The 22,686-nt window shown below is 56.3% G+C and overlaps 1 protein-coding gene across 6 annotated transcripts in view; it reads right to left on the bottom strand.

Annotated features, from left to right (window-relative positions):
* The window catches only part of Ccdc57 (coiled-coil domain containing 57), an 88,335-nt gene extending 66,620 nt beyond the window's left edge, over positions 1 to 21,715 (bottom strand). For 4 of the 6 annotated variants that reach the window (XM_046463218.2, XM_058585231.1, XM_058585232.1 and 1 more), the window contains exons 1-8: positions 21,576 to 21,714; positions 13,133 to 13,547; positions 11,676 to 11,784; positions 7,683 to 7,784; positions 6,086 to 6,243; positions 5,874 to 5,948; positions 3,756 to 3,956; positions 1,504 to 1,662 (exon numbers count right to left, since the gene is read on the bottom strand). In XM_046463218.2, the coding sequence (XP_046319174.1) occupies positions 1,504 to 1,662; positions 3,756 to 3,956; positions 5,874 to 5,948; positions 6,086 to 6,243; positions 7,683 to 7,784; positions 11,676 to 11,784; positions 13,133 to 13,539 (1,211 nt within the window). In that variant the 5' untranslated portion in view covers positions 13,540 to 13,547; positions 21,576 to 21,714. Of the gene's footprint in view, positions 1 to 1,503; positions 1,663 to 3,755; positions 3,957 to 5,873; positions 5,949 to 6,085; positions 6,244 to 7,682; positions 7,785 to 11,675; positions 11,785 to 13,132; positions 13,548 to 21,575 lie in introns of all 6 variants that reach the window. The other 2 variants (XM_046463219.2, XM_046463220.2) reach the window with 1 other exon arrangement.
* Positions 21,716 to 22,686: the final 971 nt, after the last annotated feature.

Raw genomic sequence — 22,686 nt, 5'->3', positions numbered from 1 at the left:
GGGGGGCCTGCGCCGGACGCCGGCAGTGTGCAGGGCAGAGACCACCGTCCAGGTGAGGAGCTGGTTCTACCAGAGAAAGGCCAGCTGTCGAGAAGCCAGGACGACGCCGAGTGCCCTCGCTTGGCCAAGAACTTTACTCCAGTGGCTGCGGCGACGGTGGAAAGGGGATCCAGTCACAGCTACAGATTTCCGGGCCTCTCTCAGCTGCTGGCCAGAAGATGGCCATGAGGACACCAGAGACAGAAGGCGCCCCCGCCCCAGGGCCTGTGTGCAGTTCTCTGCCTGAACCTACAAGGACTGAGCCTTCTCCAAGGGGCTAGTCACTGGGCCGGAGCAGGTTTCAAAGCCACAAGACCGAGGAGCAGAGGGGAGCAAGCAGATCAGACTAGAAACAGAAGAAAAGGGCGCTCAGAAACCTCAGAGTGATGGGAAAGGAGGCCACCCTTCCTGAACTGCGGAGACACAGAATGCGAGCCACCACACCGCGTCTGCGCGGCGTCAGAACCGTGGGGTGCAGCTGAGCTCTACTCCAGCCCCAGAGGGTGCTCAGAACTGCCGTCGGCTCCTGCCATCAGGGTCCATGGGAAACACAGCAAGCCAAACGAACCCAAGGAAACGGACAGAGCGAGCGCCATGAAACTGGAAAGAGAACAACAGTGAGAAGGTTAAGACAAAAACAAAGACTGACAGATCAGCAGCCCTCGAGTAGGCTGAGGGAGAGGAAAGAGAAACTGGAAACCGGTACCCAGACGAGCGCGGCTGACACTCACCTCCCATGTATTCAAAGCATAATAAAGGGCCACCATGGGCAGTCTTGTGCCTTCAAGGTAACAGCCAGGTGAAATGGACGGACACAAGTCACCAAGTGGACGTCGGAAAAACAGAAAAGGGAAAAGGGGAAGCGAATCGTGTGCCTCGGACACTTCCGCAGAGAGAAGCACAGCCTGTGCCTGCAACACCCACTCCTCTCAAAAGAGGGTGCTAAGTCAAAGAAGCCAGATACAAGCCCAGCGCCGTGGACTCCAGCGCCGGGAACTCGGACCAGGCTGCTCCTCTGCAGACAGAGCCCACCGTGGGGGCTGAGGAGCCTGGGGTGGCTGTGTGGCGGTGACAGGCCACACAGCTGTGCAGTTGGAGTGGGCACGTCCACTACATCCGAGTTGCTCTCTGTGAAGCTGACCTTACAAACTACAGAGAAGAGCACCCAGTGGAAAGCTGGAGGAACCCCAGGACCCTAACCAGCACGCCAAGGACACAGGCAAGGCCCGCACAGAACCCTGGGCTCAGGCCTGCTCGGCTCTGCTGCTGGAGGAGGCCCCCGCGTGGCCCTGGGCACGCCCTGCCACCCTCCTCAGCCCCTCACTACCACACTGTTTTCTGCTTTCTCGTTTCTCCTCAAAGAAGGCCAGGCCAGGACTGGGCTGTGCAGCTGGACTCCTCAGGACTGGAGTGGTTCCTGCCTGCAGCAGGCGCTCACAGAAATGGCTGCCCTGGGGACATTACCTGGCCACATCCTGCTGGCGTCGGGCCAACTGTGCCTTGAGCTTCACCTCCTCTTCCCGCAGTGTCTGAACCTGAAGGTCTTTGGCGATGGCCTCCTTGGACATCTGAGTGACCTGGGCGTCCCAGCTGGCTTTGAGAGCAGCTGCGTCTTCACGGAGCCTGGACGGAAGGCCCGGGGATGCGGTGTGCTTGCCACTTGTCCCCCTCCACCCCTCAGCACTTCTGCACATCAGCTCTTCAGGAACACCAGAGCCCACGTCCCCACCTGGACCCAGGCGACGGTTCTACCCAGAAGGACTGCCAGCCAGCCAGCCCAGCTACCAGACATTGCTGAACATAGTACATAGGGATGTGTCCTGCAAGGCCACCCGCTGGAGGTGGCCCTGTCCAGCCACCGCATTTCTGCAGCCCTAGCTATGCCCAGCACAGCAGCTCACACACGAGGACATGCGACACACAATTTCAGACTGAGCCTAAGACAAGGCTCCATAGGACACCTTGCAGGAGCACACAGCATAGTCCCAGGTTGCTGGGTTCAGTGCCAGGCGTCCCCCTGACTGCTGCTTGAACTTGACTGGGAACAGGGAGAGGCACACCCGGGGAGGTTCTCCTGCGCAGCCCCCACCCTGCGTCTCACAGTCCCAAGAGGCATCTTCCTCTCAACTAAGAATACAACTGAGCAGAGAATGCTCGGCACAAAAGAGAAGTCCCAAGAGGTTCTAAGCATCAGCGAATGCCTTATGGGTCCTCAATGTCTCTGTGAACATGGTGTCCAAGGGTCACCGCAATGGCTTCCTTGGAGACACCTCTCCCTGGAAACTGGGCACAACTGGACAGAGCTGCTAACCTGCCACGGCTTGGCTTGAATATCAGAAAGGAACTGGGCTCAGTGGAAACAATGTGCACGCTGGTGGGGAGAAGACAGCCCTGTGGAAACCGAAAGGGGTGACTCCAAAGGTAAGCGCAGGGTCACGCGAGCTGCAGCTGCACACCTGGGCAGAGTCCCAGAAAGACACAGAGCTAAAGGTGGAAAGGACCCACATGTTAAGCAACAGGTGGATGACACGCGGTGCTGCCATACAGAGGACAAGCCCGCCTTACTGACCACGAGCTGTGACCCTCAAGTCACTAAGATGGTTCATGTTGTATGTCTATTTTTTTTTTTTGATCCTGGGGACTGAACCCAGGGGTGCTCTACCACTGAGCCATATCCACAGCCTTCTTTATTTTGAGTCCAGGCATCACCAAGTTACCCAGGCTGACCTCAAACTCTCTCTCTTTTTTAAATACCTTTATTCTATTCATGATTTTTATATGGTGCTGAGGATGGAACCCAGGGCCCAGGGCCTCGCACAAGCTAGGCGAGCGCTCTACCGCTGAGCCACAACTCCAGCCACATAACCTCAGACTCTTGATCCGCTGCCTCAGCCTCCTGAGTAGCTGGGATTACAAGTGTGCACCACCACACCTGGCTGAAAATAATAAGTTTTTTAATTTTTCATTTATTTTTTTAATATTTATTTTTTAGTTGGATACAATATCTTTATTTTGTTTTTATGTGGTGCTGAGAATCGAACCCAGTGCCTCACGCATGCTAGGCGAGCGTGCTACCACTTGAGCCACATCCCCAGCCTGTAAATTTTCTTAAATGACAAATTTTATTGTGCATACTTTACCACAAATGATAAATGCACACTTATGCACACAGAAACTACATATGGGAAAAAACTGAGCCCTGCACAGTGGCACGTGCCTGTCACCCCAGCAACTTAGAAGGCTGAGGCAGGAGGATCGCAAGTTCAAGGCCAGCCTCAGCAACTTAGCCAAGTCCTAAGCAACTTAGCAAGGAGGGCTAGGATGGGGCTGGGGTTTTAGCTCCATGGTAGAGCGCTTGCCTAGCATGTACGAGGCACTGGATTTGATCCTCAGCGTTGCATAAAAATAAATAAATAAAATAAAGGTATTGTGTCCATCCGTAACTAAACATCAGCGGTGGTGGGGGTGTTCCTGGGATGAAGCTCTGTAGTAGAGCATTCCTGGGTTCAATCCCCAGTACTGCAATCCATCAATCAAACAAGCAAACAGAAATGACAGAAGAATCATTAAGAAAAATGACCTGGCAGCTACAGAAGTCACCCACCAGCTGCAGGCCCACCTCCCTCTGTGTGAGGTGGCAGGAGCCCACCCGGGAGCCCAACACCCCAGGGCCCCAGCACCCCTTGGGTGGAGGCAGCAGCAAGCTGTAAGCTCACCTGTCAATGACAGCGTCCTTCTCCCTGGCGGCGTCAGCCTGAGTCCACTCCGCCCTGCGCAGCTGCACCTCCAGGGCTTCACCATGGGCCTGCAGCTCTAGTACCCTGGCCTCCAGTGCCCGCAGCTGCTCCGCATGTGTGCCCTTCACAGCCACCAGCATCGCGTCCCTCTCCCTGGCCAAACGGTCAAGCTCCTCGTGCCTGAACCACAGGGAAGGGCCCACCGTGTGTCACCCAGAGCTGCACTCAGCAGCCTTCCCCAGACCACGGTCACGGCTGCACCTTGTCCCTGAGGTGGTGACTGCTGCTGGGGACATTCGTTACCACTCCTCCCACATGGCACAGACACTCCTGAGCGCCCCAGGTCAGAGGCGTAAAGCACACACCTGGCTCCACCACCACAGCTCCGGGACCACCGGGGGCAAAGCGCAGACATTAGCCGCCAGCGCTGCGGTGCCCTGCTGCTCAGTGGCCCTGAGAGTCCGTCGTTAGGAAAGCCTGCTTTCCTAACAGGCTGCAAGCTCCGTCTGGCGATTTGGAGGCCCCTCGACATCACCCCAAATGCCATAAAGGCACTGGCGAGGGGCGGCCTGCAGCACACGCCTGGCAGGACCCTGTGTCCCAGCAAGGACATGCTTTGCCAGTTTGCCGACTGGGGATGTGTTCCCTACTCTGAGACCCAGTCTGCCAGTCTGAGGTCGGCGATGGCATAATTCCTGAGGAGGCAAAGGCACTCCGTCTCCCCAGAGCTCGGCTGGTGCCCTCGGGCAGCAGGCTTTGGCCCTCCCCCCCACCAGCCCCTGGGCATTCCAGGTGCCTCCCAGCAGAGCAGCAGCAGCAGCAGCAGCATGGGGGCGAGGGGCCGGGCGGAGTCTGGCTGGGGCTTCTCACACAATCTCCTAACTGGCCAGTGAAGGGTCCTGCTAACCCTTGGTGAGCAGGTCCCCACCTGCTCTCTGCAGTCACCAAGGTGAGGAGCCCCTCAACTCATCAGCAGACGGGTCGTCTGCCACCATTCTTGCTGGAGGTCACTAGGTGTCTGGTGCATAACCTGGAAGGAGGTGGGACCCACTCGGCTCTGCCAGCCCTGCAGGGACCAGGCCTCAGCCAGGCACGCAGGCTGGCTGGGGAGTCCACGCACCTCAGTAGGAAGGCGCTCCCACGGTGCTGTGCATCCCACTTAGTAGTTACTGATCTTATGATGAACGGTGTGGTCTTGTGGACTGCAGACTAATAATTATACCTTAATTTAGAAACCCTTCACAAGGTCAGCACCTGGTGACCCCAGCAAGTTTGAGTTTTACTTTAAATATTATTAGGGTGATTGATTACAAATTTTTACCAGCATAAAAAATATATTCAAGTAATTCCTATGAGGATTGGGAGCATGGGTCCAAGGATTGGGAGCGGGGGTCCAAGGATGAAGGGCATGGTGTAGGGTGCAAGAGGAAAGCCGTGGGTGCTTTCTGAATCAGCGAGGCAGGTGCCAGGTCACCGTGTGTTTAGATGTCCCTAGGTGCATTTGGAAGAGTAACCAAACAAGGTTTCTTTCTTTTATTGTGGTTCTGGAGACTGAAATCAGGGCCTCACATGTGCTAGGCAAGCGCTCTACCACTGAGCTTGCACCCCATCCTTTTCCAATTTTTCATTAAGTTGCCCAGGTTGTGCTTGAATGTAAATCCTCCTGCCTCAGCCTCCTAAGCATCTGGGATTACAGGTGTGGCTCACAGTGACCTGTTCCCTTTTACATTTTGAGATACTGGGGCTGGGGATATAGCTCAGTTGGTAGAGTGCTTGCCTTGTATGCACAAGGCCCTGGGTTCAATCCCCAGCACCACAAAAAAAAAAAAAGGTCATCTGTAGCTATAAACTAAAACTGATGAGCTGGTCAGTAAAATTTCCAGGTTTCAAAAGCTAACTTTCAACTGAGGCTTTGCAAGTGTTCTGAAGTGTCTCCAGTGCTGGGGTCAAGCCCTGGACCTCCAGCATGCTCAGGGCATCTCTACGCTGAGCCAGGCCCCGGCAGCCACTCCACGGGGGACACGTGCTCTGCTGTGGCCTGCTCCCGGAGGGCTGGCTCAGCTGTGTGACCTGGCTCCGACACGCAGAGAGGCTCACTTCCTCTCGAAGATCTCCTCTTCTTTCTTCCTGGTCAGCTGCACAGAGTGAAGCTTATCCTCCAAGTCCTTTATCCTAAACAGAGGTGACAGCAAGAACAGGTAAGGAGCTAGCAGGACCTGGCCTGGAGCCAGCGAAGGGCAGACCCAGGGGTCCAGCCCAGCAGGCACGCTGCCCGCTGCCCGCTGCCCGGGAGGAGGAGGGCCACCCACCGGGCGTCCTTCAGGGCTTCCAGGTCCCGCAGCTCCCAGGCGCGGCCCTGCAACTGCTTCTCCAGCTCGGCGTTGGCCGTCTCGGCTCTCTGCAGACACTCTGCTGCCTGGGCCCCTGCTTCCTTCAGAGCCCCCAGCTCTTTGCTCAGTAGCTTAACCTGAGGAAGACTTCACAAGTTCAGAGGCGGGCAGCGGGACAGGAGGAGGAAGGACTGCACTCTCTCCAGTGCTGCGTGGCTGTGCTGATAACCGCCACCTGGACGTTTCAGAGCAGTGAACGCAGCGGGCCTGAAGGTCCCCACCACTGGAGGCAACAGGCGCCTGAGGTGGAGACGTGCCAACCTCCCTGTGTGACCACACACGTCACACTACACCGTGTGTCAACGAAACATGTGAACACTCAAAAGGAGGATGCAACTGGAATAAACCGAGACTCCAGAGGTAAACGGCTGCTTCACCAGGAGAGGGCAGCAGCAAACAGGAAGAAGGTCCTCATGCCATCCCGACGAGAACACAGAGACACCCAGGACCTCTGAGGGCCCCCTCCCCTGCCCACCTGCACCTGACCAACTGAGACTACTCATTTCTCAACACAGAACTTGATCCTCATTCAGATACTGAAATCGAACACAGAGCAAGGAAGTCAGTGCTGCTCACAGTCCACCCTCGGGCCCCTCTGAGTGCTGCTCAGATGAGCCCTGGCCTCCCTCCCACCTGTACAAGACGAGTGTGAGGGCAGCTGTTGGGCCAGGGTGGCTGCCAGGCCGGGGCAGCAGTGTCCACATAGGCAACCCTCTTATGTGGCAGGTACTTGAGGTGTGCTACCTTATGCAGCAGACAGAGCTGAGAGCAGGCACCTCAGGGTCCTCACCTGTGAGCCCGGCCCCATCATAGCACCCAGGACATCCATACGGCCTACCTCTTCTCTCTTTAGGCTTAGAGACCCCCAAAGCAGCCTCGTGAGGATCCCTGTGTGGCAGCCCTGGCCTCAAGCCCCAGACAGCTCTGGGCTCTGGCTGAGAACTTGGTACTGAGCCTCCGGGGTGGGAGTGGGGGTCTGGGAGACTTGGGGATAGGCCCTGTGCCTGAGCAGCAGGGGCCAGGCCAAGAGCCACCTACTGTTCCCGCAGCAGGGGCACTCAAGCTGGCCCTTGTGTTCACTCCTCGAGGTGAGCTGTGTCCTGGCACTGTCCGGGGTGCTTAGTCTGTGTGCACACAGTGGCAGCCGCACTCTGCCCCCAAGCAAGGCTATGGCTGCAGCTGGGCCATGCATCAGTTGCTAGCTCCAGGCAGGCCCTGACCCCCTGAGCCTTGGCTTCCAAGGCTTGCGGTAAAGTGGGGAGACCCCCACCAGCCCACGTTGAGAAGGCCGACAGCAGGGCAGGCTGCAGGAGGCTGGGAGCTGACAGTGGAGGGAGGGCACCCTCTCAAGGCTTCAGGTTGCTGGACTGAGATGGAGAGACTGACGGAGGCGGCACCACAGAGCCTGCTGCAGTCTTTGAGTGAGCTGTCTGGCTCGCAGGGCAGAAGTCGCCCGCCACTCAGGAAGAGGTATCCCTGCTGATGAGGACAGCTTTCCCAGGCAGAGGTGCAGTACCTTGAGCTCATGGGACAACACCACACTGCTCATGCCATCAGCCTGCAGTCGGAACTCATGCTCCCTCTTCTGCATTTCAGACTCGAATTCCAGCAGCAGTTCCTGAAACAAAAAGGACTCACACTGAAAGGACAGCGGGGCCAGCACATCTAGGTCAGGGTAGGTGGACACAGCCCTCAGCTGCCACTGAGAAGTCAGGGGCCCATGGGGGAGCACTGGTGGGCCATGGCCACCGCCTGGACCTCCTGCCACAGCGCACTGGGACACAAGTGTTTGCACGAACAACTCAAAGGCCAGTGCCGGGAGGGTGTACAGTCTGAATGTGGCCTGCCCCCACTCACCCATGTGCTGGAAGCCTGAGCCGCACTGCGGCAGCACTGGGGTGGCCTCTGGATGATGAGTGCCTGGGGCCCTCAGAGGGCTGCCACAGCTCTCACAGGCAGGGACTGGCTCCTACAGGTCCTTTGTAGAGGACAAGCCTGGCCTGCCCTGGTCTCTTGCTTCCCGGTTGACCACATGCCCCTTCTGCTCATGTCCCCTGTTGATTTTGCCAACATGTTGTGACCAGCCAGAGGGCTTCTCCAGATGCCAGTGTCAGGCTGTGGAGCCTCCAGCCACGTCAATCGTGAGCCAAGGGAACCTCATTTCCTCACACATTACCCAGCGCCAGGCACCCTTAGGACATCAGAGCAGGGACTCAGACACTGCGACATGGCTACTGTGCCCTTTCGCTGGGTTTTGCTCGGCGCAGAGGGAAGGCCCTGGGTGTAGATGGAGCACTCGCTGCTCAAGGACTGAGACTGAGAGCACAGGGACCCTCAAGAGCTTGCCCACCGAGCCTCCCTGAGGACCTCCCACTCCCACCAAACTCAGTGCCCTGGAGGGAGGCTTCTGTCTGCTCCCACCGTGCTAAGTACCCTCTGCCCTGGCAGGCAGGATGCACATGACCACCTGGCAACGCAGGGGCAACCCTGCGCCAGCAGCAGTACACCCTGAGTGTACCTGAGCCAAGTGAAACGGGCAGGAAACAGTCCTAGCTCCTGCAAGGGCCCACACACAGGGGCCACATCTGGACAGACAGGCTGTGGCCACTAGGGTGCAGGAGACCCACACCACTGTGCCTCCCCGGCCCAGACAGAACCACAGCCAGGCTCCCCTTGTGGGCCATCCCAGCCCACCTCAAGCTGCTCCCTGCACGGTCCTCTCCTGGGACGCCACACCAGCCTGTCTGACCAGGCTCTGGCACCGCCACTCAGCCCAACTTGTGCGACGTCCCCTGGTTTCCCCTGTTGGTGCACCCTGTCCTTGCCAGCACGGCCCCATCCCCTGGGCCCTCCCAGCACCCCACCAGCTACTTCTGCCGCAGCCTGCTGTCCTTGAGCTGGGCGACTCACACTGCTCTGCTCAAACCAGCAACTTCTCAGGTCATCCTCACAAAGGCCTGAGGCCTGCAGGCCTGCCTCCACCTCCGTGCTCCTGGGCTTGACGGCTCCCTTCGAGGTCCCAGCTTGGAAGCGCCTGCCTCCCTCCCCCTGAGCCACCCTGCAGCTCTCAGGGGGCCTTTCTGACTGCCCTGTTCAGAAGTTGTGTGCCACCCCACCTTGGCACTCCTGAGCCTTCCCTGTGTCCGCAGAAGGCAATGCCGTTGGCCAGGCCAGGGCGACAGATGCTGCAGAGGCTCAGGGGGTCACCTACACTTCAGTGTCAGCCTGCTCTGTGAAGACAGGTGAGTCCAGGCACGTCCAGGGGTTCACACTCAACTCCAGAACATGGGAGACCTCCAGGCATGTAGTTTGTGTTTAAAAAGCAAAAAAAGCTTGTTATATGAATGAATAAATCAGTAATCATCTGGTGCCTCCTCCAGTGGCTCCTCGCCTGCGACTGACCAACGGGCAAAGACTTCCTTCCTCCAGAGACCGCAGCTTGCATGTATGACCAAGGTGACAGACCTCCCAGTACCACCACCTCACTTCAGAGTTGAGGACAAGAACCGTCATCCTCACTGGATAAATTCCACCCTGACCCACCCATGACCACACCAAGAGCTTCTGAGGTCAGAGACAGCATGGCAGGCTGGCCAGCATGGGAGACCCCCACTTGATAGTGGAGACTGACGGTGGGGCGTCATCACAGGCCACCCCAGAGCCGCCCTGGGCTGACACTACCCAGGAGAGACCCCCTGCATGTGTCAGCGCGTCCCCTTTTCCTGCTTCCAGGGACGGGCTGCCACCTCAAGGGATAGGAACTATGTAGGGGTCTGTAAGAGACCACCAGAATGTGCCTGCTTGGCCTAAGCGTTTCTTCTGCAGGTGGGCAGCCTGGGAAGCCAAATGCCAGGGGGCAGCGCCTGCCTGCCTGCCCGCCTGCCAGTGGGAACCAGCCCTGGATGGAGCTTCTTTGGAGGTGACCGTGGCACCACTGAGGAACCCTGTAACTCACAAGTCACAACCCGTCTTCTCTTAACCACACATTTCAGGCCTCCTACCTGAGGGCATGTGGCTCTCCAGAGCGCTCAGCCACCGTCTGTGGGAGGCCAACCTTACCGGTGACTGAGTTACACTCCCCAGCTGGGTGCTGAGGCGCTCGGTCACAGAAATGGGTGTGTCTTGCTAGAGCCCCATGGGTGGAGCTACACTCACCTGTTCCTTTGTAATATAACCCCTTGCCCTGTTTAGGATAGAATCTTCCATGGAAGTGCCTTGTGTGTGTCCCCTCCTCTTACTGTGCCCTTGGGTGTGGCCTACCCAGGTGTCAGTCAACCTGCTGACAGTGGACATCATGAAGATAGACTGTGCCCCCTGAAACCTGACCCCTTGCCTCATTTGAATAGCTTCTCCTCAATAAAAGGGGTCAGTATATGCTCTCTCTCTCTCTCTCTCTCTCTCTCTCTCTCTCTCTCTCTTTCTGCGGACCCTTAAGGTCAGAGGAGCCATCACAGCAACCCCAAAGAAAAAGGTCTTTGTGTCTCTTGTGTGGTTATTTCGTGCAGCCCAGTGAGCCCAGTTTAACTAGAGTGACCCCTGAGCCTTTCAGTCTCGAGAACAGAAACTGGCAACCGTCCCCTCCCTGAAGACGCACTGGCCCATCCCCCTGGCGGCACTGTGCTGCAGGACCCAGTGGGAGGCAGAAGAGTGGAGTTCCAGGGCCTGCACCTCTGAACTGCGGGGGCCTGGGGGCACGCCAAGCTGCCCCTTCCCAGGTGGAGGCTGTGTCGCTGCGTCTGCTTCCCCCACATCCAAGGAAGAGGCAGAAGGCCCAGTGCACCTCTTCAGATCTGAGGCCACCTACTCCCCACTGGAAGTGTCACTCTGCCCACTTACTGAGCAGCCTGAAGTCACCATTTTGAGTGAGGCCAGAGCAGGAGAAGGCTCTGAACAAGAGAGGTGGCTCTGCCACCTGGGCCTAGTGTCCAGCCCTCGCACTGGGGCCTGAGGGGAGTGGCAGACACGGGTGCTGCCAGGGGCTTTGGCAGCCTCTGCCTTGAGGGCTGGGGAGTGGGGCCTGCTGCCATCCACAGACAAAGGCTCTCCTTCCGAGAGAGCTCTTGGCTTGCTACTGGGACTCACAGAGCCGAACACTCGAACTGACCTTCTGAGCCAGAAAGCTTGGCCCGTGCACTAACAGACCATCATCAAACAGAAATGGTGTCCACATGGTCAGGCCCCAGCAAGCTGAAGACACAGGGCAGTTATGGGAAGGAGCGGCCCAAATGCCCATCGCTCCCACGTCTGAGCCCTGCCTTCTCTCTCCCAGCCTGCACCTCTGGCTCAGGGGCGTCTCTATCAGCCCTCGACCCAGAAAAGGATGGCTTGCACCTGGTCAATAGATGGTCTGCATGACCTGAAAGTGGACAGCCACAGCATAAGGACATCTCTGGGATGTCCGTGAAGGACAGTGGTCAAGGGAAGTCCTCCGGTGGGCAGAACCAGGCTCTCTGCCTGGGAACCCTGTGCAGCCCAGGTTTGCAGTGGGCAGCGGGGCAGCAGGCACTACCTGTCTCTGCAGAGCAAGCTCGCCGTCCAGTTCCTCGAGCTTCCTCTCCAGCCTCCACTTGAGATTCTCATACTGCTCCCGCTGGTGGCTGATCTCGCCGTTCTTGTCACTGTGGTAACCAGACACAGCACTGAGAGACCACACCACACGTGCTCACAGGCACCCCTGCGCATGCAGCTGGTGCTTCACATTTGCACAGGGATACAGTGGGCAGAGGTAGCAGGACCTCTACTCCACCTGGCCAGGTGACCGCCAGCAAGAGAGAAAGCAAAACATGGAAACCCCAAATCCCTTGACTTCCAGGACTCAGGCAAAGTCTTTGTCAACAGTGGCCAACACTGCCAGGCACGGTGGCGGACACCGCCAGGCACGGTGGCCACGCCTGCAATCCCAGTGGCTCGGGAGGCTGAGGCAGGAGGGTTATAAGCTCAAAGCCAGCCTCAGCAAAAGCGAGGCGCTAAGCAACTCAGTGAGACCTGCCTGTAAATAAAACACAAAACAGGGCTGGGGGTGTGGCTAGGTGGTCCGGTGCCCCTGAGCTCAATCCCTGATACCAAAACCGCCCCCCCCTAAAAAAAACCCAGTGGCCAACACCAAGATGACACCGGTGTGAACAAGCAATCAAAAAAAAAAAAAAAAGAAAAACACAGAAAATCTCAGCAGAGAAACAGATATAACAAAAGAATTCAATGGAAATTTGACAACCAAAAAGTACAACGACCAAGATAAATGATTCCCTGGGTGAGTTCAGGAGCAGAATGAATATGACAGAGGACAGAACGAGTGAACTTGGAATCACCTCATCTCAACAAAGGAAAGAAAATAAACTTGAAGAAACAAAACGAGTAGAGGCCTAGGGACCTGCGGGACAGTGACAAGGCCTACCACTCATGCTAGTGGGACACCAGGGTGGGAAGGGCAGCGTGGGACTGGGCCTGGAATCCCAGCTCTGGAGGGACACGTCACAGAAGAGCAGAGCACTTCTACCCATTCGTTCAATTCGTTTTTGGTGTGAGAATTAAACCGAGGGGCACTTCAGCCCGGGCCACACCCCAGCTTTTTTTTTTTTCTATTTTTCCTTCTGAGACAGGGTCTTGCTAAGTTGCCCAGGTGGCTTCAAGCCTGGGAGCCTCCTGCCTCAGCCTCCGGAGTTGCCGGGGTCACAGCGTGTGCCACCACGCCCAGCAGCTCCTTGAGTTTCGAAATTAATATCTATTTCACATTAATCATAGACTTAAATGATTCATTAAAATAGCACTGACCTCTAGTTAGTGAATCAAGTTCTGAGTATCTGAACCAGATCCTGGGTAACTTCAGAGCCGCGTGAAAACCCAGAAAGAGGCCTTCCAGGCCCTGTCCTACCTGCCTTTGCGCATCAGGCACTGGCCACTGAGGCCCGAGCCCTGAACCGGGGTCTCAGCTCGGGGCGGGGTGCGGGCGGGCGCAGCGGGGCTCACCTGTGGACGCGCTCCAGCTCCTGGCGGTGCTCCTGCGCCCTCCGCTGCTGCTGCTGCTGCAGCTCCTGCGCGCGCCTGGCCTCTCTGGCCAGCTCCTGCTCCAGCCTGGCCACCTGCACCTTCAGCGCGCTCACCTCTGCCTGCCGGGCCTCCTCCTGGCCCCTGGCCTGGGCAAGCGCAGCGTCATAGTGCTGCAGCTCCAGGTCCCGCTCCTCCAGCACCCGCAGGTTGTAAAGGAAGTCCTCCTGCAGGCGACGCAGCTTCCCCTGGGCCTCTTCCAGCTGCTTCTGTGCACCCTGCAGAGCTGCCTCCTGCATCTGGGAGTGACGGGCCTGCAGCACCCGCCACTCCTCCTCCTTGCGGCTCAGCATCTCGCTCAGGGTCTTCTCTGAGCACAACGGCAGCATGACAGCAGCTGCAGCAAAGAGAAGGAGCAGGGCCCGCGAGCCATAAGGGACCCAGCTTTCCTTCCCCGATGCCCTCTGTGCTCCCCGAGCCCCGGTCAGCACAGCCAGACGAAGCTCTGGGTCAGGTATTAGCTGTCTGGTCATGCACAGGTTCTGAAGCACGGGAGCCCCAAGGCCATTGTCAGCGCTGGACTTAGACATCAAGGACCGGTGTGTCCTGCAGCCTGGGCTTCCATCCTCCCCTCCCTATAACAGGGGTGAGGCAGTGAACCCAGAAGAGGAAGAGGGAGGAAAGTTGGGAATCTCAAGGTTTGCACACCCCTGAGAGCAGGGCTCTTAGGAGCTCTGTGAAGTGTGCACTTCACTTGTCTGTGGAGAAACCGGGCTGCAGCGACTCTGAGCACCAGCTCCCTGCCCGACCTGTGCTCTGTTGCTGGGGGCCTGAGCTGCAGGGTAGTGAATCTCTGTTCTTTTATTTCCTATCCAATGTGGCCTGACATTTTGGTAAAACAAGAAATAAAATGCTGGGGAAAAAATGATGCAAAGAAAGAAAAGAGGCCAGGTGTGGTGGCACCTGTAATCCCAGGGGCTCAGGAGGCTGAGGCAGGAGGATCGAAGGTTCCAAGTCAGCCTCAATGAGGCCCTATTTCTTTTTTTCTTTTACACACACGAATAGCATATCATTTTGTTGTTGTTGTTGCTTTTAGATATACATGACAGTTAAGTGTAGTGAGACACTATATCTAAATAAAAAATTTAAAAAGGGCTGGGCATGTGGCTCAGTGGCTAAGTGCCCCTGGGTTCAATCCCCGGTACCAAAAAAATACAATAAAAACGTTCATGCTATAGAAGTCCACTTTGTTTTTGTGACAAGGTCTTGCTAGGTTACCTGGCCTAGCAGGTAACATCCGATTTTTTAAAATACTAGATTCAACAACATAAAACTATTTTGCCAAACTGCTACCAAGTCTGTAAAACCCTCTTCCTCTCGTCTCTGTACCTGCCAAGGACCTGCTACCACATTCACCCTGAGGGCCTGCTCCTTGGCAGAGCACCTGGAGACTCGCCCGCACCCAACAGACAGGGGTGGCTTCTGACACACCAACCTGCTGAGCTGGGGACTTCCTGGTTTGACTCCCATTGCTGGCCTGAGGCCACTTAAAGGAAAGGACTCAGGACACAGGTCCTCAGCACCCCACCTGGGTACCATGGCTGGGTGTGCAGGCAGGGTGCAGAGCTCTGGTGCACACGGCGGTGACAGCGCCTGATTTGATGGACCTCTCACTGCAGAAGGGCCAGCAGAGCAAGGTGACTGGCAGTCTCAAAGAGTGCAAGGGCCAGCTTCTTAAAAACACTGCCTCGGGTCCTCTCAGCTAAGTGATGAGGACATATTCACAGAAGGCCTTCCTGGTCAGGCGGGCAGCGAGCCAGAGGAGCCCAGGAGAGTCGGAGAGCTGGCAACCCAGGCCAGTGCCTCCCGCTGCCCGGTCGAGTAAAGCTGACACTCAGACACAAACCCCAACGGGCTGGGGCTCGGGGTGGAGCGCTCGCCTAGCATGTGTGAGGCACTGGGCTCGAGCCTCAGCCCCGCATGCAAATAAACGAATAGAATAAAGGTCCATACATCTAAAGGAGATTAAAACAAACAAACAAACAGCCAAACAGCCACAGAGAACCTCAGGGTGGTGTGTGTGGACACGGACTCCAGCACTCGGCCAGAAGGGACCTGGAAATCAGCACAAAGACGACTTTTAGAGACACGAAGTTCATTTCACTCCTGAGGTGACAGGTAACAAGAACAAACAACAAAAATCAGTAACACATCTGGCTAGCGTCCGATTTTTTAAAATATTAGATTCAACAACATAAAACTATTTTGCCAAACTGCCACCAAGTCTCTAAAACCCTCTTCCTCTCGTCTCTGTACCTGCCAAGGACCTGCTACCACATTCACCCTGAGGGCCTGAGGGTGGCAGGGCACCTGGAGACTCGCCCGCACCCACCATCACGATTTTTTTTTTTTGGGCTTAAACAACAGAACTTTACTGTCACATTTCTGAGGCTAGAGATCCATGATCAGGTGCTGGCAGAGTGAGTCCTCTCTTTCTGGCTTGCAGACAGTCGCCATCTCCCTGTGTCCTCACATGTCCTTTCCTTCGCCACCATCAGGACTGATCAAACAAGGGCTTTATCAATTTCACCGAGGAAATGGGGGTGCCCCGTGGACAGTGGGAACACCTGGGCTTCTCCGAGCTCAGACCACAGTGTTTAGAGCAGCAAGTCAGAAAGGGAACACCTCGCGGAGACCCAGGAGCCAGAAAGCCACCCTCTGAAGGCTGTGGAGACCACCTACTGTCCTCCTGCACCTGTCATGAGAAAGAAGAAGGGCAATTCTCCGCAACGCGATCAGAACTGGAGACTTTTTGTGGAGGTCCCCCTTGTAACCAAAGAGCCACAAAGGGCAGCTGAACAGATTTCCCTGGAGAGGACATAGTAAGGGACTATTTAGGGCTTTGAGCCCGGGGTCCCTGCAGTGACAGCTCAACCTGGGTGGCAGCAGTGGAGTGGTCAGGGATGTGGGGGCTGCACAGCATCCTCACTGTCCTCCTAGATAGGGGTCCCTGGCACCCGTGTGGCAGACAGGACAGTTTCTCACAACTGGTACTAGTGGCTCCAAACCTTCAGGGGTCCTGAGCAGAGAGAACTCTGTCTGGACACAAACACCCAGTGGCACTCTTTTCTGGTGTGCGCACAGGGGCCTGCATGGCCTCCAAGTGCTTCCAGTCCAGTGGAGGACAGGCACGGGCACTTCCGGCCTGGTGGGATGTGGACAGGGTGTCGCTGTGGGAGCAAAACGAGGGCCCAGCCCATCTAGGGCCCCTCTGCAGGAGAGCGAGCCAGCTGTGCAGAAGGAGAGGGCCCAGGGCCCAGGAAGGCCGAGTGCTGGCGACACGGACCGTAAGGAGGGCGGGAGGGGCCGCAGACACACAGGCCCCCCAGAAGGCGCAGGTCAGCAGGCCATGATCACCAGAGGTGCCAGGGCGCCTCAGGGGTCTGGAGAGGCACTTTCCCACCCAGGCTGGGCAGCCAGGGCAGCTCTCGCTCACAGGCACAGCCTCCCTGGGCTGCAGAGCTGCCAGACGCCCGCCCAGCGCAGCTCCTGGGACCCTACCAACCCCCTGAGCAGCACCCACCCTCCGCCTTCCTCCGCCTCTCAGTTCCCCTGGCCTGTCCAAGGGCTTGGTCATCCTGCCGCACTTACCACACCCACACCTCAGCCCCCACTCTTCTTGCTCAGACCTGAACGAGCCATTCACCTTTTTGTGGCTACCAAAGGGATCTTTTTAAAACACACCTGCCCAGGGCTTCCCACCCACCCCGGGGCTCTGCCCACACTACCGCACTCCCTCAGAGCCTAGGCAGAGCCAGGAAAGCCCCCACTGCATCCGAGCTGCAGCTGCCCTCAGCCGCATGGCCTTCCAACCCAGACCAGTGTAGCGCAGCAGCCCTGGCTGGCCAGTCTGCCCAGCTCCGCCTGGTGACCGCTCTGCGGAGCACGTGTGCAGGGCCAGTGCAGGAGTCCAGCAGCACAGGCACAGGAGCGGCTGGCATGGCAGTCTCCCGAGTCATCCCACAGCACCACGACTCAGATTGAGGCCTCACCTCCTGAGGACCACCCGAGGCGCCCTGTCCTGCGCCAGGCTCCTGTCAGGCTCCTCGATTCAACATGCAGGTGGCCACCCACAGAAGCCACTCCTCCAGTATGGACACCAGGTCATGGTATCCAGTTCTGCTGGGCCTCTGCTCCTGGCTGTCTTCTGACCAAGTCCAATCTCCTTGGTACAGCATACAAAGACCCGAGGGCAGTCCTGCCTGCCCGGTCAGCTCTGCTCCCAGCAAGCCCGGGGCTTACATTTTTATTCTGTACACAGGTTGCTCTGACTAAAAGGCCCTGGGTCCTCTTACTGGGGATACTCCTTCCCCTGAGGTCTCCTCAACTCGCTGGGGCCAGGCCCATTCTTCCCTCTGCCCTGTGTTGTCTCCAGGACTCTGTGACCCACACAGAGGAAGGAGCAGCTCAATAAGTACTGCCAGGGACTGGCCTGGGGCTCAGCGGTAGAGCGCTGGCCTGGCATGTGTGAGGCACTGGGTCCGATCCTCAGCACCACATATAAATAAATCAAGGTCCATCAACAACTAATAAAATATTTAAAAAAAAATAAGTACTGCCAGTGGCATCATCTTGACCCTGGGCGTCTGCAGGCCACAGGAGAGTGCAATCCACCGGTAAGAAGCCAGCTTCTGCCAGCCCCATCAACCAGCTGCTTGAGACCCCCTGAGCTCAGGGCCCAAGTGCAAGAAGCCGATGTGCCGTGCTTCTTCCTCCTTACCCATCAGACAGCCTGCCCTGCTTCTGTGCAGACATCTCCAAAGGAGAGCCCTAAGCCTAGGCTGAAATGAACTGGCTTTAAACATCACCCATTCAGTTTGGATCCAATCTGTCAACCAACCAGCAGATGTTCCCAGAAAGCACTTGGTTTTCAATAGGGACTACACAGAGTTTTCTGGGGAACTAGAGAAGAAACCTCCAGAGACGGGGAACCCCTGTCAACTGGACTTCACCAGTGGTGCACATGGTCTTAGAACCAGCAGGGTCAGAGGCAAACACACAGGACCTGCATCTCATCGCTCTGGTTTTTCTCATTTTTAAAACACTAAGCCTTTTTCTTTCTGTACTGAGATTGAATCCAGAAGTGCTCGACCACTGAGCTACATCCCCAATCCTTTTAAAATCTTATTACATTTTGAGACAGGGCCTCACTAAGTTGCAGAGGCTGGCCTGGATCTTGCGAACCTCCATAGCGCCCGGCCTAAAACAAATGTGCTTCTGAACCCTCTTTAATTTAATTGGAATGTTGTAAGTATTCCTGTTGAGTCTGAAAAGCTCTTAGAAATTTCTGGCTTTAGGAAGATGGAAATGATTCTTTGTGAAAACCATGACTTCTCACACATGGGAAACTTGCAGGCCCCAAAATGATGTGTAGGCAACAGAGGCCCCATTTGAAAGATAAGCCTCCTTAGCAAATACAGCAAAGAAAATCTCAGTCCAGTCACCCCTAGGCTGGCACATGCCCTAGCACCAAGATGATGCCACTGTGGAGTGGCATGTGCAATAGCCCCAGAACTCTCCAACCCAGGGAGGTCCCTGGCAGGGCCAGGTGGGCTGTCCCTGAGCCTGGAGTTTCATCAGGAGAGCCAACACAGCGCATGGGAGCAACCCAGGAAGAGGCTTGGTGGTTGGCTCTTCCAGGTAGCAAGAGTCTACGGGATAGCGCCATGTAAGTCATCACAGGGCCAAAATCATCACCAGGGCAGGGAGTGGGACCCAGGGCCGAGCGCCTCTTCTATTTATTTTTGCAGCACTAGAGATGAAATCCAGGGCATTACATTTGCTCTACCAATGAGCTACATCCCCAGCCTTTTTAAAAATTTCATTTGGAGACAAGGTGTTGCTAAGTCACCAAGGATGGCTTTGAACTCAAGATCCTCCAAGCTGCTGGGACTGCAGGTGCGACCACCACACCTGGCTGCCAAGTGCTCACTGTGGAGGAATCTGGAAGGCTGCAGAGGCTGCCGTGATGAAGGCTGGGTCCCCAGTGCAGCAGTGTTCAGAGGTGGGGATTGGGGAGGCACTGGATCATGAGGCTCCCATCACTGGATTAATCCACTGATGGATTCATAGATCAACAGGCTGCTGGGAAGTGGAAGAAACTGGGAAGTAGGGTCCAGTTGGAGGAATTAGGTCCCTGGGGCTGAGGATGTGCCCTTCAGGGGGATACTTGGTTCCCAGTCCCTTCTTCTCCCTGCACCTACTAGAGGAGGGATTACCACCCCTGTGAGGGGCATGCTGCACTGTTTTCTTTGAATCTATATTTGCCAGAAAAGAAAAAGTGAGTAAATGAGAAATAAAATGAAAAAGAAGGGGCTGGGGCTGGGGCTCAGCGGCAGAGCACTTTCCTAGAAGGTGTGAGGCACTGGGTTCCATCCTCAGCACCACATAAAAATAAAGATATGCTGTATAAAACAAGAAGGAGGAGGAGGAGGAGGAGGAGGAGAAGAGGTAGAAGAAGTTGAATCTTGGAGTTAAGAACTTAATACTATATGGGCTTTTAGAACCACATAAATATTTCAGGTAAAAAAAAAAAACATGAAACTTAAAATCTGTATAGATTTTAAATGAAATAGAAACAACCGAATCTAACATTATTAAAATTAAATAATGCAAACTGTAAAACAACTTTGGAAAAAATATTTTGATTATATCTTCTATATTTTGGCTATACATTTCATAAAAATGAAAACTGCACACAAATGTTATATTCTATAGTAAGTAGCTCTGGTTTTCACAGGAATATGGATTAGAAATTCTGAAACTACTTTATGTATATCCCAGGACTGAATAAATCAGTAAGTATATTAAGAAAATAGGAACCAAACTGTGAGAGGTAAGGAGAAGCAGAATGAGTCATGTGGTAACAGACCAGCTTCAGCGTGAACTCAGTTCTCAGTACACACAGAGACCCATGCATATACCAAATGGAGCCAGGGATCCCTACAGAAATCATGCACTCTGAGCTACATCAAGGACACAGGATGAGCCTGAGACAGACTGTGATGCCAGAAAGTCAGGAAGTGCTCCAAGATTTGGGGACATGCTCTATGGACACAGAAACCACAGAAGGGGTTCTAAAGCCTCAATCTAGAATAAATGCCAGCAATAGATTATAATCCATGAAACAAAAAATAAAAACATCCATCCTAACATCAAAAATAGTGAAATAAACAGAAAAATACAAAAAGGGAAGTTTCTTTCTTATAGAATTTCAACTAATAAATGCAGAAGCAAGAAATTAAAAAATTAATTGTCAGACTGAAGTTGTTGGCTCAGTGGTAGAGCGCTTGCCTAGCACATGTGAGGTACTGGGTTCCGTTCTCAGCATCACATAAAAAAAAAAAAAAAACATATTGTGTCCATGTAGGACTTAAATTTTTTTAATTATTTTTCAAATGCCACATTAATAATTATTTCAGGTCTGAGGCTGCCAGAAGTAGAAGCGCAAACACATTTCTACACTCCTGACTCTCCCCAGCTCCAGGAGGGCAGTGTGGGCAGGTACTCCATCTCTGCCATCTTGGATCAGGGACCCTGAAGCTGCAGTGAAGAAATCCCAGGGAGAACTCTGGAATAACAGTGGCTCTTCAGAACGACCAGGAAACCCAGCGTTTCCTGCAGAGTTTAACAGAAATTTCTTGGATGTGAAGTGTACCTCAGGGTAAGAAAGAAGACTCTAGGGCCATCCCTGTGTGGATGCCACTGGCCTCCCACCTCCCCAGGATCAGTCCCCGCCTGCCGCTGAGGTCCTCCGGAGGACATGCTGAGGTCCCTCCACCTGTGGTCCTCAGGGAGGACCCTCAAGTGCCTACACGAACCCTGTGGGTGGGGGACGGCAAGTCCAGGTGCCCTAACACCGGTGGCCGTGATCAATGTCTCCCCACTGTGATCCCGATCCCACATAAAGACGCGTGGCCACTGCTCGGAATTCTGTCGGAAAGAAGCGGAGCAGTGTGATTCTGTGAACTCCCGAGGCGCTGCTTTCCCTGCCCGAAGTAGCAGAATGCAAAGGGTAAAGGACACCAGTCACTCCAGGAAACACTCGCAGGTGCTGAGGTCAGCGGCCCGGGAAGAAGCAGGACACACAGCTCGCAGCGTCCCCACAGGAGGCACTGACAACCCAGGAAGTCCCGGCACACGAGGAACGGGGCAGCCCGGGCACCACGGGCTGCCGCTGGGCACCCCCGGAGGCGGGGAACCTACCAGCCCTGCGGGGACCTCGCGCCCCTGCAGGGAGGAACCCGCCACCCCTGCGCGGACGCACCACCCGGTGGGGAGAGTCTCGCCCCAGCGCGGCCCGAGCTCCACCAGGGAAAACCCGGCGGGCCCCGCGCCGCTCTCCTGCCGGCCGGCAGCAACTTACGCCGGGCTCGCCCGCCCTCGCCGCGCTTCGTCCAGGCCGCCGCACTCCGCCGCACCCCGGGACCCGCGCTCCTGATCTCCCGCTCGGCGTCTTCCGGGCGGGCTGCGTCGCCATAGCGACCCGAGTCCGTCCGCCGCGGTCCGGGTGCGCTGGATGCGGCGCTCGGGTCCCGCCGGCCGGAAACGGGAGCCGCGGCGCCGGGTTCCGGTCTTCATTCGCTCGGCCCTCCTCGCGGGCGCAGAGGGGAGCCGAGCCTCGGCGGCGACAGTGGACGCGACCCCCAGGTGGGGGGATCAGTGCGCCAGGGCTCGCACGCGTAGTCCCCGGCTTCCTCACCCAGCAGGGCGCGTCTGAGGACCGCCAGAGCCGCCTCTCCCGCCAGGGGTCGAGGGTCCCGAAGTGTGGATTTTAGCCTGCTTGGGTGGCTTGGGCGGCCGGGGCTGCCGGTGACACAGGAGGGGCGGTGGGGAGCCTCGGGCTGCACACGGGGACTGCACGTAGTGGGGTAGGGAGCCTTGGGCTCCCGTGGAGGGCCAGGGCGGCAGCACGGGACAGGGCTGTCGGGAGCCAGGACTGCCCATGGGGGGTGTGGGAGGCTGCGCGTGGGGACCTGCGGAAAGAGGGCTGGTTAAGGCCCTGTTCTCCTCCTGCCTGGGGGCAGGAGCCACACCAAGCCCTCCCCGAAGGGCTGCCTGGGATCCCACACTGCCACGGGTTCAGCCAGATGCCCCAGGTATGGGGAGAATGTCCCCCAGGTTCTTGGTGCCTGTGGGCTGGGTTGGAGAACTGGGGATGGAGTAGGGGTTGGGTTAGTGGGAAGAGCCCAGACCAAGGGCTCGTGGCAGGCTCCTGTCACCCCAGGTTTCGTCTTCCCCAATCATTCAAATCCTCCAAAGGTGTATCTGTTCTTATCCTTCTGCAGATGGGTACACCGAGTCCTGGCCCTGAGACAGAGCCAGCTCTTTTGCATAGGGCAACATGGTGTCATCCCTAAATCGCACCTGCATCCCGTAGCCCTCCCCCCACCCTCCATTAGGTGCTTTCCCTCCTTGCTGTCCCCATTCTCTGGGCTCATACATGGGGCCCTAGCTGGGACCCCTCTCTGGCTCCT

Source organism: Marmota monax, unplaced genomic scaffold, assembly GCF_021218885.2.
Source record: "Marmota monax isolate L192 unplaced genomic scaffold, Marmota_monax_Labrador192_F-V1.1 WCK01_AAM20220418_F8-fsc00220, whole genome shotgun sequence".
Taxonomy (NCBI): domain Eukaryota; kingdom Metazoa; phylum Chordata; class Mammalia; order Rodentia; family Sciuridae; genus Marmota; species Marmota monax.
The sequence above is the reverse complement of the archived record's forward strand: the minus strand, read 5'-3'. Positions and strand labels throughout refer to the sequence as shown.